Source organism: Papilio polytes, unplaced genomic scaffold (genome assembly GCF_000836215.1).
Source record: "Papilio polytes unplaced genomic scaffold, Ppol_1.0 DF824269.1, whole genome shotgun sequence".
NCBI lineage: Eukaryota > Metazoa > Arthropoda > Insecta > Lepidoptera > Papilionidae > Papilio > Papilio polytes.
The window spans coordinates 619,230-636,398 of NW_013524935.1; the positions used below are offsets into that span (position 1 = coordinate 619,230).

General features: G+C 34.7%; 2 protein-coding genes across 2 annotated transcripts in view; one reads left to right on the top strand and one right to left on the bottom strand.

Moving 5' to 3' along the window:
* Positions 1-1,371: 1,371 nt before the first annotated feature.
* LOC106106508 (L-asparaginase-like) lies at positions 1,372-6,830 on the top strand. The gene is made up of 9 exons (XM_013287105.1): positions 1,372-1,593; positions 1,971-2,090; positions 2,616-2,728; positions 2,861-2,986; positions 3,562-3,686; positions 4,339-4,571; positions 5,001-5,161; positions 6,046-6,159; positions 6,696-6,830. Exons 1-9 carry the CDS (start codon positions 1,521-1,523, stop codon positions 6,747-6,749), a joined length of 1,119 nt encoding a protein of 372 aa, XP_013142559.1. The 5' UTR covers positions 1,372-1,520; the 3' UTR covers positions 6,750-6,830.
* Positions 6,831-14,998: 8,168 nt separating this feature from the next.
* The window catches only part of LOC106107315 (flotillin-2), a 164,263-nt gene continuing 162,092 nt past the window's right edge, over positions 14,999-17,169 (bottom strand). Inside the window, exons 6-10 of the mRNA XM_013288125.1 lie at positions 16,908-17,015; positions 16,650-16,756; positions 16,246-16,429; positions 15,567-15,744; positions 14,999-15,125 (exon numbers count right to left, since the gene is read on the bottom strand). Of these exons, the coding sequence (XP_013143579.1) occupies positions 15,073-15,125; positions 15,567-15,744; positions 16,246-16,429; positions 16,650-16,756; positions 16,908-17,015 (630 nt within the window). The 3' untranslated portion in view covers positions 14,999-15,072. The remainder of the gene's footprint in view (positions 15,126-15,566; positions 15,745-16,245; positions 16,430-16,649; positions 16,757-16,907; positions 17,016-17,169) is intronic.

The window sequence follows — 17,169 nt, forward strand, 5'->3', positions numbered from 1 at the left end:
GTTTTGCACTAACGAGAGGGACATAGTTTTCTTCGTCCGCTCCAGATCAAGAACCGCGTCAGGTCGATATCGACCTGTTAAGCAGTAAGAGTGTTAATACCTTTCCTTTTCATTAAATATATTTATTCCTAATGTTTAAAATGAAAAAAGAAACTTCTAAACCAATCTATAGATAAGTAACTTATAATAAAATACAATTTGGAAGAAGATATTCCTTCCAAAATATGCAGAATTATGATTAAAATAGGCTTACATAGATAATTATTATCTAATTTTAATTTATAGATTATAAAAAGTATCAATTACAGTATCATAAACAAGCCAACCCATATCAAAGGAATCAACAGCGTAGTTCTGCATAACCTTTTTATCATAAGATAACCTATCTATTATTCATTATCAGTGGTAGAGCAGGGTTTATGAATGGTTCATGTTACGACCACATTTGAGTCATTGTCGATAAACGATGCATAACAAATCTTGTAAAACACATTTACATGCATCTCACTTAAAATGACAACAATATGCAATTTCGTACAATTCAACAGGGGACAGTAATAATAGGGAAAATATGAACAGATAAGCATTGTGGACATAGTTAATCTTATTATTATACTATTAATATAAATGCGAAAGTTTAGATGAATGTTTGTTAGATTTTATAGCTTAAACGGCTGCATGGATTTCGATGAAATTTGGTATAGATGTAGAGGATAGTCTGGAAGAACACATAGGATAACCACATTTTTTTATTTAATACCACGCGGACGGAGTCACGGGCGAAAGCTAGTAGTTATAAAGCTAAACTCTTCAAGACCGGTTCACTATCTGACCAGTTTTACGTGATTTATCCTTATTACGCACTATTAAACCGAGAATGTCTTGGGGAGGTTGTAATGGACATAACTATGTGTGAATTTAATCGACATGGTTCTGTAACGTAGTATGTTTTTTGTTTACGGAATAAAATACAGTTTTCTATATATAACTAGTTTTCAATATTTTATAAAGGTTCAATAAACTTCTTGCGAAGTACGACTACTGTATACAAACAATATTCCGTCTCTATTTTTTCAAAGTAAATATCAGAGATGACGATATTTTTATGTAAATGTGTTGACCAGTGATTCTCAACCACTGTGCCGCGACACTTTTGTGTATCGCCAAATTTGAAAAGTGTGCCGCAGAATTTTGCATATTTTAGTCATAAATTATTTATACAGTGTGTCGTAGTACGTAAAATTTTTATCTTTTTCTTTGTGTGGCGTCAAATTTTGAAATCGAAAATATGTGCCGCAACAAAAAAAGGTTGAGAATCACTAATAGACAATAAAAACCCACACGAATGATGAACCCTAACATCTATTTTGATAACAGATCGTTGTAAGTTATACATTATCTTGAATTCTTAAGCCGCTTCTGTTTAAACTAGTCGACACGTTCTCCTCGTGTGACGAGTCGTGTTCGACCGTACTTGTGAGTCGTTGCCTATTCGTAATTAAAAAAAAAAACAAAACAAAATGGCCGCCCCTAGACGCGTACTTGTCATCTACACTGGCGGGACTTTTGGAATGTTGAAAAATGAAAAAGGCGGTAAGTACATCTAAATTTTTTAATATTAAAAAAATGTTTTAGTGGCGATATAAGGCGATATAAGGCCTAGCCGGCGAGAAAAGGTGAGGATACGAGTGTAATTTTCCCTATGTTTTCCTCAATATCATTTCTGCATATTCAATACGAATAATATATATCTTGTTAATAGCTATTGCTTACGATTTCGTCTACGTGAAATTAAAAAAATATAGCCTATGACTCAGCAATAACGTAACTTTTTAAGAGTGAAGCGAAATCGGCCTAGTATTTTTTGAGTTATTTCAATACATACAAAAATACAAATCTTTCCTCTTTAGTTAATATAGATTAATATATGTTATGTTACGAAATAAAAAGATTATTATATTAATTTGTAGTGCTGGTACCACAGAAGAATATAGAAAAAGTAATAAGAGGTTTACCACAGCTTCACGACAATGAATATTGGGAGAAAAATTTAGCCAACACTGAAATGAAAGAATATTTAGCAATACCAGGTAAATCTTTTCATATATTATACGACGATTCCTTATCTTGTAAGCAAATATCACATAAGATAGGACACACATAGCTTTATATGTAACTATCTTTATAAGAGCGTGTGCGCAACTTTGTCGATTGTTTCGCAGCCTATTCAACTGTTTTGCAGAACTAACTGTCGAGTAGTTTACCTCCATATAAGCTCATAGAAATCAAAGCGAGACTTTAGTTGTGCGATGGTTTAGTCAAAGGCGCTCTAAATCAATTTAATTTTAATTAATTATTTTTTTTAGAATATAAGGTAGCAAACGAGCAAGCAGCCACCTGAATCCAGCGAAATGGAAAGCGACCGCTGACCATTAACATCGGCAATTGCAGATGCGTTGCCTCTCCTTAACTGACGGAGGAGACGCACATAAAGAGGACATTTCCCCTTCCTATGCGTCTCCTCTACCGTCAAATCCACTTTTCCTTTCCATACTTTCCTCTGATTAATTTAATTGCCGTATAATTTAATAAAATAATTATTTTCATTATAACAGATGGCAAGGACACGGAACAGAAGATATTTTATAGAATTCATGAATACGATGAATTGAAAGATTCATCAGATTTCACTATCGACGACTGGCTTAAAATGGTCAGAGATATCAAGGCAAGTATCTACAATTTAAATTCAAAATTAAAAAATAATCGAGCATAACATTCTCGCATGACATCTTCCATTTAGCGGACGGTTTTAACAGCGCGGAGTAAGAAAAAGTAGCCCTTAGTATTTTTATTTCAGAGGTTCTATCACGAGTACGATGGGTTCGTGTTACTTCATGGTACTGACACGACGGCGTACGGCGCCTCCGTGCTGTCTTTTATGCTGGAGGTAGTCGGCAAGACTGTGGTGTTAACTGGAGCTCAGGTGAGATATTCTGAATTTTCCATTAACACTTTTAAAGATAATTTTTCTACTCTTTCAGTTCCTACGGTACCAGGTGTAGCACACCTGGTGATATAACTATAATTATTGTGCATTTCGCACTGGAAGAGATACGTACCAGGTGTTTAAGACCTGGTTTTGAAAATATCGTGTATTTGGACTGTAAACTGTGTACTTGTAACTTTGATATTTTGACTATTTCAGATGGCTGTGATTTGTTAAAAATATTTTGATTATTAAAAAATCTATAATTTCGAAAGTTGTTAAGACACGCAATAAATCTTAAGGAATTACACATGAGAGTAAAAGAGAGTTAACTGGCATAGAATTATCATCATAGTTACTTGCATGTTTATAACCACCCTACGCAATAAGAGCTCGCTCATCTTTGACTAAACTGTCATACAACTGTAGTCTCGCTTTGATTCCTATGAACTTATATAGAGGTGTCACAACTCGATTTTTAGTTATGCAACTAAACAGTTGAATTGGCTGCGAAACAATCGACAATCGCACAACTGTGCGATAGTTCAGTTAGAAGTGTGTATTGTCTCCAGGTGCCGATATTCCAGCCTCGAAGTGACGGCAACAATAACTTCCTCTGCGCAGTGCTGATTGCCGCCACACTACATATACCTGAAGTCACTGTGTTCTTCGGAGCTAAACTCTTCAGAGGATGCAGGTATAGTTATAAACAGTGCTGGTTTAAGACCAGGGCGAAGTGGGTGACCGCCCAGGGTAACAGAACGGGGCGCCACAGGTTTTTAGAATTACTCTAACAAAACACTCTTCTTTCCCCTTCTTGGCGTATTAAAATAAAGGGCGTCATAGTAATTTTGCCCAGGGCGCTGGTACGCGAACTACTGGTCGTAAAAAAAATTTGTTTATTTTTTGAATTCAAGTATATCTTAGTTCCTTTTATCAAATTTTACGTGTGGGTAAATTTATAAAAGTTTATTTACAAAGGACGGTGAGACGTGTTCATCCAAATTACTGTTTGTTCATATTGTTCGTTCTTGTGGAAGTTTTGTGTAAACGAGTAGGTAACATTTATAAATATTAAACCATTTTGGCTACGTGTTTGAATGAGAGTTTCCAACTGAAAATACTAATTTATCAGATTTTAAGGAATCTTACTTTGTACTAATATTATAAATGCGAAAGTTTAGATGGATGTTTGTTAAAGTTTGTAGCCTAAACTGCTAAACTGATTTCGATTAAATTTGGCACAGAATTAGAGGATAGTCTGTAAGAACATATAAGCTACTCACTTTCGTTTTTTTTTTTTATTTCGGCAAAAGCTAGTTACTGTTATAAACGCAATATTGTTTCAGAGTAAAAAAAGTTTCCAATACTCGTATATACGCGTTCGATTCTCCAAACTTTCCGCCGTTACTGGAAGCGAAGACCACTTTAGATATTGACCCTCGCACGCTGATCCATCCGCCAGGGTCTGTGCCTGATGACTGCAGGATACACGACAAGCTCTCCACTAAAGTATACGTCCTCAAAGTAGCACCAACGATTACACCTGAACTGATCAGAGCTGTTTTTAATGGAATGGAAGGTAGGGTGTTAGTCATATTGTAATTTAGCAGTTGTCGTGTTTTCAGATAAATCTTTAAGTTCTCACATCCTTGTTTATTCTGTCTGTTTCATGAAGTCCTTCTCTTTCTTTTCTCCTATTTATAACATACCTATCTAAATATAAAACTACCTTCATAAGATTGTAGTCTTAAAACTATTAAAAACAGACATGTTTCTCTGATCAAAGATTTCAAAATAACACTATAGACAATTAGTGATATTGTCAGCCATTGTTTTTTTTCTTTTTTTTAAATCTTGTTATAATAGAGATGTGATAATAATTTCTCAATCACATTGAATTTAAAACATTTATGTAAAGTTTTTTTTGTATGTAAAGTTACTTATATTTAGCGAAATAGTTTAGGAATCACTTACTGCAGTGAATTAAGAAGAATATTGCATATTCCAGGGGTAGTATTAGAGACATACGGCAATGGAAACATACCCATCAAACGCAAGGAGATCTACAAGGAAATCGAGCGCGCGGTGAAGAACAACGTGCTGGTCGTGAACGTGACGCAGTGCATCAACGGCACTGTGCTGGGGAAAGCGATATATGAAACTGGATTGGTGAGTAGCAGCGCGGGCAACTGTCCTGGACACTGGAATTGTTAAATAACTATAGTCAATCTTATAAATACGATTTATATGGATGTTTGTTGGAGTTTGTAACCTAATCTGTTGATATCTAGATTAAATTAGGTATAATAGATGTAAAAAACATAGACCTTTGGTCCCGATATTAGTTGCGGTTCCCGTGGGGGATTATTCCCAACCGTCACCACAATCTGTCCCAACGTAAGAATAAAAATTTTTATCCGTCCCACCTTTTCGTCCTACTATCACCAATAAGGTGACAGATGGAACTGTCGTGAAATAAAATAAAATCCAACCGTCCCCTCGTCGCTAAAAGTGGGACGGATGAAACTTTTTATTCTCATCTGTTTCCACGTGGGGACAGAGCGGGGTGACGGTTGGGAGTAATCCCCGCGGGAACATAATTTATTAAAAGATGCAGATATGAAACAAAGTCTGGAATAAATGGGATACAATTCATCCACAAATTATCAGATTCCCGAGGGATATGTAGTTTTTCACAGTTCGTATGGCTTTTTTATCCGACTTCCAAAAGGAGGTTCTCAATTAGTCTGTGTTTTTTTTTTTTATATTCTTGTTACTGCATATCTTATAACCTTGTTCGATTATCAATATGTTTTTTTATACGACGTATGGTGCGTGACAGTTAGCCCCATTTTTCAAATTAACAATAATCGTACATTATAAAACAGTTGCAAGGGATTTTTTGTCTTTCTAAATTGTTCAGAAAATTATTTTTAGTCTTAGTGAAATTGTATTTTGAGAATGTTTTGTTTGGAAATCGGTTACTTTTAAAATCCTGCTTGGACGAAATCGTGGGCAGCAGCTAGTGAAGTGAAACTTCGTTTGTTGGTCAGCTGCTGGTGGAGTGCGGCGTGGTGCCCGCCTTCGACATGACGGCGGAGGCGGCGCTCGCCAAACTCTCCTACGTACTCACTAAGACAGACTTAAATTATGCACAAAAAGTACAGGTAAATATTTTCAGTTCAAGTTTTCTTGTGCCGGAGGCTGTCAAAATAACTTTCCGTTTCCACTCTTATACGGAGTGTAAGAGAAAGTGGGTTTGACAGTGGAGGAGATACATAGGAAGGGGAAATATCCTTGTAGGCATCTGCAATTGATGTCTGGGTAGCGATCACTACCATTTTGGCGGATTCAGGCTGCTTGCACGTTCGCCATATTGTAAACGAAAAAAATATTTACCATCTCCCCTGCCTTATCCAACTCCCGTAGGGTCGGCGTAACGGGTTTTCGTCCTCCAAAGCACTCTATCATCCGTCATCTCAGTCATCACTCCCTTCTTGATCATGGCACCTATCACGCAATCCATCCATCTCTTTCTATGTCTACCTCTACCGGTGTACCTCCACATTCATAACTAACATCCTTCTTGTTACATGCGATTCATCCCTTCTCATAACATGACCTCATTTTTTGTTGTTAAAAACTTCATATTGCCTTCTGTTTATTGTCGTTTACTTTTTCTATTCAAATATTATTGTTCCAGTTAATGAAGACGAATATACGCGGAGAGTTGTACAATCCTTCACATGCCAGTTAACAGGAATTAAATTTAGTATAAAACATCTATGTTTATGTGTATATTATCTCGTCATATATAATCAATGTATATTTGTGTAAATATATCGTAACAAGACGAGGTATTTGAATTGAATAATTCTTTTTGTAATAAAAAGCCCTACACTTACGTCACGCTTTAGGCTATATATTTTAACGCCATTAAAGTTAAGGGGGTAAATATTTTGGATAAAAACCCTAATGTGGAAAAGAGATCATAAATTGCTGCCAACATCAAGGAAGCAAGGTTTTCATCATGTCATACCATTTTGACAATTGTAATTGATAATTTGACACATGTAAACAATAAAATAAGATTTTCATAAATTCATGCGGATGAAGTCGCACAGGAACAGCTAGTATCTTAAAAAAGAAACATTTTGTAAATCTTATATTATCACATAAAAACAATGTAATTAAACTGCCTACCCTTTTACAGTAAAGGCGTAGTTAATTATGATTAAAACGTATTTTATGTTTTCTTGTACGTGATGTTTAAGATGTAAGAAGAAAAATCAATAGCAATGTTTCAAAGGGTGAATGTTGCGGCTTGATAAATTAAGGCGCTTCCACAAGATGTTTTCACTTGATTAAAAGGGAAAGAGGATAAATGGAGAAACTATGGTTTACAGAATTTAATTCAAGCAATAATATAATAATAAAGTGTTAAAATTTTAACTTCTAATTAAATATAGAAACAATTTTAAAAAGATGATAGTTGTAATTATAATAATGAAAACCTTTTCTTTAATGATTAACAAAAGTTTATGAACTGGTTAAATAGTAAGCGTGCGCACATATTTAACTAAACTATCACACTGCTGTTATGCGATTGTTTAGTCAAAGGCCTGCTCCACTCTAAAATAGATATAAAAACTACATTGAATAAAACCATATTATTGGTAGCCATCCCCTAGGTCTAGTCTAGATCATGAATGGCGACGTCTAGTTCTTAGACGTCTATGGTAGTTTTAATATATTTATGACTGCCTAGTACCTAGACCAGGGGTGGCGAAACCACTGGCACACCATAATATTTTGGGGTACATCGATAATCATAAAAACATTATGAAAAAATTATGAAGTAGGTGCACCATGGAAATGACGTAATAATTGCAGTCAAAATGATTCGATGGCACCTCGAAGACCTCAGTAAACATATGTTTTAAAAAATGGTATTTTGACGAATAAATGTTCGACGAAGAAATGTTCACCATCCTTGCCCTACACTAAAGGACTTAAGTTACACGTGCCAGTAGCATATTGTCCTTGTAGTTGAATTATATCCAATTAAAGCTATCTTGTAAAGTATCTCGTCTCCCGCCCACTACGCCGTGACGTGGCATAATGGATATTGCGACGTAACCTATTTACGTAGTTTAATTTTTTCTCCTATATTAAAAAGGTCAGAAAACTTGTAGAACAGTTGTAAGTAGTAAATAACAAATGTATGTGAACATTTTATTTCCATAAATATTTTTTTGTACATAATATAATAATTTTTTAAAACATTTTTATATCTTGTGATATTTAAATTGTTTAAAATTCAATATGGAAATGTAAAAAAATGACGTAAAATTAACTAATCTAAAACCAATTTTAGTCATTAAATCGGAAAGATCTAATATCTTCATATATAATAGTCACTTCCAGAACTCAAATACAAATTTAAAATTGTAACGAGTTTTGAATCGAACTTAGGACTCAGAATACACTAACAAAAAGACCACAGGATTTTTGCTAACAAAACGTAGTGCCATTTTAATCAGTGACATAAAGTTTACTATGACTTCATAAAAACAAGACATCTTTGTTAATGACGTCATCTTACACGTAAACATTGCTGGTAACTTGCGAATTGACGGCGACGGTCACAATTCTGCCGACAGATGGTGTCACTTTGTCGAACCGACTCCCAAAGTGGCCTCCGACTGTGTACACCCGTTTTGCTGTATGCGTTCCTGGTACATCAGAAATTTTATGTTAATTTATTAATTAAAGACTAAGATTAATTAGTACTCAGAGCCGTTTAATGAATACTTAATCCCTTAGTTTAGATTTCTGTATAAAATTTAAAGTCAACCAACTTTTCAGCTATTGTTTGTACTATACATACAAAATAACATAAGTAGTAAAACGTTACAAGACAGTTAGCAACAAAAATCTTACTAAACTATTTTAGTTCGAACCTTTCGCATTTATATGCGAAAGGTTCGATGGCTGGATGTTTGTTAAGGTTTGTAGCTTAAACGGCTTAACGAATATCGATGAAATTTGACGTAGATGTAGAGGATAGACTGGAAGAACACATAGGCTACTCACTTTTGTTTTTTTAATTCCACGCGGACGAAGTCGCGGGCGAAAGCTAGTATTGCATAATTACTCCTCATGTTATTGTAACCGCATAGTTGTATGTGCAAATGTAATGGCTGATTTAAAAATAGATTGCTCTATTGTATTCAACGCATGTATAAAGGTACTTACATCTTCACGTTCCAACACGTGAGGCCCACGGTCAGGAAGACTGGTAACAGAGATATTTGCAACATCACCATATTAATAGTTTCTTCAATTGCTTATTCTCCATATTGCTTCCATGTTTATTATAGTTTCGACGGTGAACATCCCTACAGGAAGATAATATCCTCGCGTTGTTGAAAACTCGAATATCAACACATAGAGAACATAAAGATTTATTTTTGCACTAAAAACACATGTTTATAACGAATTTGAAACAATCGAATTCTGTTATAAATTCGATTCTTATTCGATACTCGTAATTAAAATTCACAACATAGTACCGCCAAACTAGACGGTCGCGAAACAACTGAGCTAGGGATGACCCTGATAATCGTTGTGCAGATTTTAAGTATCGATGTTTGGTTGTTTTTATTGCGTATAGTTATGGATACAAAACAAGAACAAAGACTCTTATTAACAACTATATAGACCCGACGGCTTAGTGTTGAGATGTCGAAATGTAGATCTACGTTCGAATTCAACATTTTTATGTTAGTTTAGTTTTAGTTTAGTTAGCAGTATTTTTTTAAGAACAACATAAAAATATATGTTGTTCGTAATTCAATTATTGATGTTATCAATTACTTTTTGTTGACGAAGACTAAAAAAAATAAACAACACTGTTTATTTATACAATTACTTTTAAATGTTTCGAAAAAATTTAAATGAAATTATGTAATGTTTTCTACTTTTGTAAAAAGTTTTCACGAGTTTGTTTCGAAAGCTTTTGTTTTCCAGATGGATTATTGTGACACAGTTTTTAAAAGGCCTCTTGTTACAAAAAATTTTGTTATGTTTTGGTTTTGCTGTTCTTAATTATGATGGTACCAACTTGTGGTTTATTTGTATTTTTGTTTTGCGAAGTTTGTTAATTTTAATCCATTAGCGTTGTATGGACATGTTATGCGACGAGACGATGGGGACATAAACCAGAAAATGTTGAGAATGAATGTGGATGGCTACAAAGGTAGAGCTAAAGAAAGTATGGATGGATTGTGTAGAAGAGGATATGCTTAAGAGAGTGGATTCAGATATGACGGCTGATAGAGATGTATGGAAGAGTACATACTGTGCCGACCTCCGTAAGGGGTAAGGGCAAGTTGATGATGATGGTACTAATGTGTAGCTTATTTGTATTTTTGTTTTGCAAAAATGAAAAGGAAACTTACAAGTAGTTATGTTGATTTTAATTCATTTATGTGAAACGGGGTTAGGATGGTCTTAGGAATTAGGATGATTTATTTGAACTGTTTCATTTATTATGCTGTAGGACAAGTAGCGCCGTCGTCTACATCTGTACTATTATAATAAAGCGTAAACACACACTTCTTTGTTGCCTAATATGTCAGCAATTACAGCATATTTTTTAAATTATTATTATTTGAATAAAAAGCTCTACATTTACGTCAAGCTTTAGGCTATATATTTTCACGCCATTAAACTTGGGGGGTCACTGTGTTTGTGGATAAAAACCCTAATATGGAAAAGAGGCCATAAGCTGCCAACATCAAGGAAGCAAGACTGCCAAGGTTTGTCATGTCATGTCGTTTTGACATTGATAATTTGACAAATGTATACGATAAAATACAATTTGCACAATTTCATGCAGACGAAGTCGCTGGCAACAGCTAGTTAAAGATAAACTATGTATTTAAATATTTGTTTTACACACCGTCATCTTGTTGGCATTTTCGCGAACTCTACCATTTATTTCACACGAGCTGTTCCCGTGCGATTTCATCCACATTAAATTATAAAAAAAACTGTACTTTATTGTTTACATTTGTCAAATTCTCCTTTTATTTTATATTAAAAAATATTGCCAACATTACTCTAAGATAAATTACCTTTCTGATGGTGAAAGAATTTTCGAAATCGGCCCAGTAGTTTTAGAGTTATCCCAATACATACAATTACAAATCTTTTCTCTTTATAATATTAGTATAGATGAAATTAAAAATCATAGCCTATGTTATAGATAAATTACCTTTCCAATGGTGAAAGAATTTTTGAAATCGGCCCAGTAGTTTTTGAGTTATCCCAATACATATAAAAATACAAATGTTTTCTCTTTGTAATATTAGTATAGATATAGATATATCATATTTCTTACGTAATATGCTTTATAATTTTACTTAGTTACTGTACTAATAGGTGTTTTTTAATATATAATTAACGAATAAATATAGTAGCAATAACAAAAGTTTTACCCATAAATAAAAAGGTTAGTTCGCAGTAAATTACATCGACAAAGCTAAGTCCCGCGGCTCGAACTTGTTCCTTGCAATTTACTGTTCGGATTTACACAAAGCCTTGTTAAACAAAATGACATTATTATTAGAAATTTCCCCTACCTATGCGTCTCTTCCACAGTCAAATGCACTTTTCTTTCCTATCCTTTCTTCTTAAGAAAAGGGTGGAAAGGGAAAAGGACTAAAATTAGGTCTAGGACCGATACTGGACCGATTCCAAAAATTCTTGAACCATTGAAAACTATGTTATTATTGAGTAATATAGGCTACATTTTTATAATTTTTCTAATGTCACGCGGGCGAAGTCGCGATCAACTGTTAGTCAAAAATATGAGAAAAGAGATAACTAGTTTGGTTTTTGGAACATACTATTTAAAAGAAAACATCTGCACTAAAAGGTATGCCACCAAGATACAGAGATAAAATTCTTTTCACGGCTTTACCTTGACACATTTCTTTAGTATTTTTAATAAAAAGTCTTAAAATAAGTCTTTCGTCTTCAAGTTGAAAGAAAACAGACTGTAAAATTTATAAAGAAAATGCTGCTGGTCGGGAACAATCTGCCGAAGAGCTTTACGAAGTTCTCGATGAAAATGTTTTTGCGACACAAAATACTTTGTAATACAATTACGTATTAAAGCATGCGCACACCTAATACTAAACTATAGCACAACTGTTTAGCCTCGTTTTGATTGCTATGAGCATAAATGGAGGTATACTACTCGATTTTACTTGTGCAACTAAACAGTTAAATGGGCTGCGAAACAATCGACAATCGCAGAACTATGCGATAGTTTAGTCAAAGGCGCCTGCACTTAAAGTAAAAAAAACATTCTGAAAATATAATGTTGCCAGTCATTTACTACCTAATAACATAGAGTAATATAGAAAAAAGTTAGCTCACTTTCTTGTTGATTACTGTTCATACTCAAATCGTTATTTATTAAGGTTTGGGTTAAAGTTCAGTAAAAATTGGTAGCTACTAAAATTATTGGTATAGTCTACAAACTACGCAATAAAGGCTGTTAAAATACTGGAATGTTAAATAGGGGTAGTGTATTCGACGGTGCAGGAGATGCATAGGAAGGGGAAATGTCCTCTTTATGTACGTCTTCTCCTCCGTCGGATAAGGATAGGCAACGCATCCGCTATCGCGGGTGTCGGGTGTCTGCAGCGGTCGCTTCGCCATATTACCGGATTCAGGTGGCCGGTTGTTCGTTTATCACCTATGTTATAAAAAAAACTATTTCATACTTAAAATAATGTGCGTATATTTACTGTGACGAATAACTTTCTAATTACCAATTAAAATAAAGACATAACTTAAATTAAAGACTGCTTTTACTATAACTTTACAAAGTTGTAGAAACGTTAAGTTAGTAAAGAACGCATCACATTTAACTGGTTTCTTTAAATGTCTTCAATAAAGTTGAACAAAGGTTTTTTGGAAACACTTTTATTTCGAACGAACAGGTATACATATGTGAGTGATTTTCACAATCGCAGCAGTATAAACCTTTATAAGTTATAAAAAATAAAACACACCAATACGATTACAATTTATTACACCAAAATGTAAGTATTACAAAATATAGAAATTGAATAAAACAATAATGCGATTACACGAAGAACTACAATATAAAATATAAAAGAATTGTGCGTAATATAAATTAAACAATAAACTTATAATAATTTAAAAAAATATATAATTAGTGGTAATTATAGACATTTGAAATGCACACTTTATTTGAATAAATTCCACACTTGACAAACCACTCGCAAATAAACTACAATCTTTATAAAATGTCAAACATCTATGAATAAGTATTCTTTTATAAAACCGGAAATAAAATACACCATCAAAATCTACGATATAGAGGCAGTGCCTTTGAGAACACCATTGATACAATTGTACAAAATCTACCGTAAAATCTAATTGCTAAATGACACTAAATTTACCATCAGTTGAAAAAGTTTGAAAATTTAAAACAAAATGCATTATTAAGTTGACCTGTATCCCACTTTTGAGAGTAATAAGCGTCAAGAAAACAAGTATTGCTTCTTCCTTCATGCTTGTTTATAGTATAATATATTTATATACTAGCTGTTGCTGGCGACTTCGCCTGTGTGAAATTAAAAAAGAATACGAAATACAGCCTATGTTACTCAGAAATAAATTACCTTTATGAAGTGAAAGAATTTTCAAAACCGGCAAAGTTTTTTTTTTTATAACATAAGGTGGCAAACGAGCAAGCGGCCACCTGAAATCGCCAAAATGGCGAAGCGACCGCTGCCCATAGACATCTGCAATTGCAGATGCGTTGCCTACCCTTAATTGACGGAGGAAGAGACGCACATTAAGAGGACATTTCCCCTTCCTATGCGTCTCCTCCACTGTCAAATCCACTTTTCCTACCCATCCTTTCCTCTTAAGAAAAGGGTGGAAAGGGAAGAGGACTAAAATTAGGTCTTCGGCACCACACTCATCAGACGAAACGCGGAATTGCTTCCACTTCACGCCTGTTTTCTGTGTGGTCGTGGTATTACACCGGGCGAGCCGACCCATTCGTGCGTAGATGTTAAAGCGGGATCTACCACTTGTAGTTGTTTTTACGTTAATTCAGAATTAGAATATAATGTGTCTAACTCAAGACGAAGTCGGAGGGAAACTAGTCCTTCATAACATTATATCATGGTTGCCTGTCAATAACTATATTTTTTATCGGAATTATATAGGTTTTTAAAACTTTTTCAACTAATGGTAATTAAGTTTTAGTCTAAGATATACAAATATATTACTTTGTTCGTAATTGAGACGGTGGTATAGAAATGGTAGTTGTCCATATGTCATTTTGTTAAAAGAATTATCTCTGGTTATGAAACGTCAAATGCATAGACAATTTTCGAATCTAAAATTGTTACCATTTGATGTTTCTTCATTTAGTCCTAATATCTTTGAAATTGCCTAATTATTCAAACTAAAAAAAACAATCTTTACATTTTCATAATGAAATGTCAAGAATCAGGATTTTCAAATACAATATTTTCGAATTTGAATTTATTTAAAAAATAATTTTGTATACGATGTTAATTTATAAAGTGGTCACACCAAAGTACCAACATAGATCACTTTTAGTGTAATTTACAATTCATGTTTTGGGAAAGTGTTAAGTATTTGACAATATGGCACCAATAAAACAAGATACTAATATGTTCACATACGGCCAAATATTAAAACGAAATTTAAACGCTTTGTAAGACCAGCTTATAGAGATAGACTTCAACATTTTAATATAATTTGCTGGCGCACACCTTTGACTAAACTATTGCAAAACAGTTCTGCGATTGTCAATTGTTTCGCAGCCAATTCAACTGTTTAGTTGCACGACTAAAAATCGAGTAGTGTGCGCACCTACATATAAGGTCATAGGAAACAAAGCGAGACTAAACAGTTCTGCGATAGTTTATTTAAGTAGAATACATATTTAAATGTCGTTTCAATATTAAGCTGATATGACGTGACTTAAATACAAATTAACATGCCACAACTTCTTTCTTCTTACTCGACGAAGCCAAGAGATTATCATCTGCAGGCAAAACGTGTCCATTACTATCATAGATGTATCGGAATATTGTAAACTAACTAATTTATGCATGTTATTTCAATTACAGTAGAAGCTCGATAAGTCAAAGTCCAAGGGAAACACAAAATATTTTAAGTTATAGAGGTTTTAAGTTCTCAAGCGTCTATGGTATAGAGGTTTTAGGCTCATGGGAAAAGAACATATTATTTTTTGAAGTTATAGAGGCTTTTATGTTACCGAGGTTTGAGTTATCGAGGTTCTACTGTACCAAAAAACATCTAAATGGCTTTAAAAACTCTTTTTCGTAAACAAGCTACACTTTATTGTCTTGATGTATCATGGCGACCTTAGATCAAATGCAACACGTAAAATTCTGATCAGTGAATCGTACATTATTTCAAGACGGTAATCTGACAAGTTTTGTCCAAAATATTCAGTTCTGACCTGGCGAGGCGCTGGGGTGCAGCCGCTTGAGCACTTGTGAAATATCAAGTCCTGTGAGAGTCTTCAGCGCGGGCGGTATACCTCCAGCGATGCGCGCCACCTCGCCCGTCGCGCCGTTGTCGCCCACCAACACTATCTCGTCCGTTTTAGCTAACGGTGCTGATACCTCCGCTGCGATCTACAAAGGATTTTGTTGATCAGAAGAGTCCAGTGAATTTTCAAGTACTCAACCGCGTAAGAGGTGGTTGAGTAAAGTTATGGGTAAAGTTGTGAGTCCAAAAGTTTTAGAAGTTAGCAGTAGAAATTCAATTAATACCAGTAAAATTTTGAAAGAGGATTTCGAAGACTTCAACATTGTTGGCAAATAACTTAGATTTCTTCAATGCCTAGGGATTCTAGTAAACCTTTGTATACCTAACTATGACGCCCTAGATATTTCTGTTTGGGTCTCTAGAGCCAAAAAGACTAGCCAGTTTTTTTTATTAAATCTCTTTGAAATAAAAAATATCTTTACTTCTAGCATCCCCTTGATTGGCTTTCACCTCCCTTCACCTTGACTAATGACCTACCTCCTATAGAGAGATGACTAGTATTGAATCATTGGTGACTTAGCAATGTGTTGCGTATAATCGTATCGAATTTAGTTGCAATCTACCATACGTTTAATTTTTTTACACACCTTAGGCAGAGCTTCAAGCACGAGCGCCATGATTGCCGCATCTCCGTACTGCTTGTAGACTTTAGCCTTAGCCAGCATCCGCTCCGCGTCCGCCTTCCCCACGTCGCCTATAGCAGTCGCCTCAGCCAGACCTAGCACCTTGATGCGCTCAGCGTCCGCCTTCGCTGCTTCCACTGTTTGAGTCCTGTACACAAGTTATTATCATCTCTATCAGACTGCTTTAAAACAACAGAGACAGCATCAAGCATAGTACTACGTCATCATCTTCGTCCTTATCCTCTCGTAGGGTCGGCGTAACGGGGATTTGTCCTCTACTTAACTCTATGACACGACCTCTCAGTCATCACTCCCTTCTTGATCATGTCACCTTTTACGCAATCCATCCATCTCTTTCTAGGTCTTACCGTTTTCCCTCGGCGATAGTCTGCAGACGGTATGCCTCGGCCTCAGCGGGCAGTCGCACTGTCGACACCAGCTCCTCTTCACGGCGGAGGATCTCTTGTTGCTCCACCTGAGTTTACAATCGATATTATCTAGATGGTGTTGCATTTAATTTTTTAACTTGGTTTTAAACTAGACTATGGTGAATATGGATAAAAGTAACTTCTATAAATTGGTATGATAATATGCATTAGTAATTATAATAATGTTTGAATAAATACCTCAATTTGCTTTCGTCTTTCAACAACTTCGATCTGGATTTCTTCGTTACGGATTCTCTGCTTGATCTTAGCAGCTTGTAGTTCATACGCTAGAGCAGATTCTGCTTTCTAAAAATCAAAACAAATGAAACATAAAATAACTATGCTAAAGTTGAGTGTTGTATGTAGAGTATCCAGGGTTTCAATTGGCATGTCTGGTGGAAAAGTACCTTTGTTGTCAACGTGCCAAATCAAATATCAAGTACTAAAGCGTATTAGACTC

What these genes read in the sequence shown, in the direction of transcription:
- LOC106106508 (XM_013287105.1), top strand. Translation starts at nt 1,521, where the DNA reads ATGGCCGCCCCTAGACGCGTACTTGTCATCTACACTGGCGGGACTTTT. An exon ending in GTTGAAAAATGAAAAAGGCG is followed by an intron (nt 1,594 to 1,970) that starts GTAAGTACATCT and finishes ATTAATTTGTAG; the next exon opens with TGCTGGTACCACAGAAGAAT. An exon ending in TGGTGTTAACTGGAGCTCAG is followed by an intron (nt 2,987 to 3,561) that starts GTGAGATATTCT and finishes TATTGTCTCCAG; the next exon opens with GTGCCGATATTCCAGCCTCG.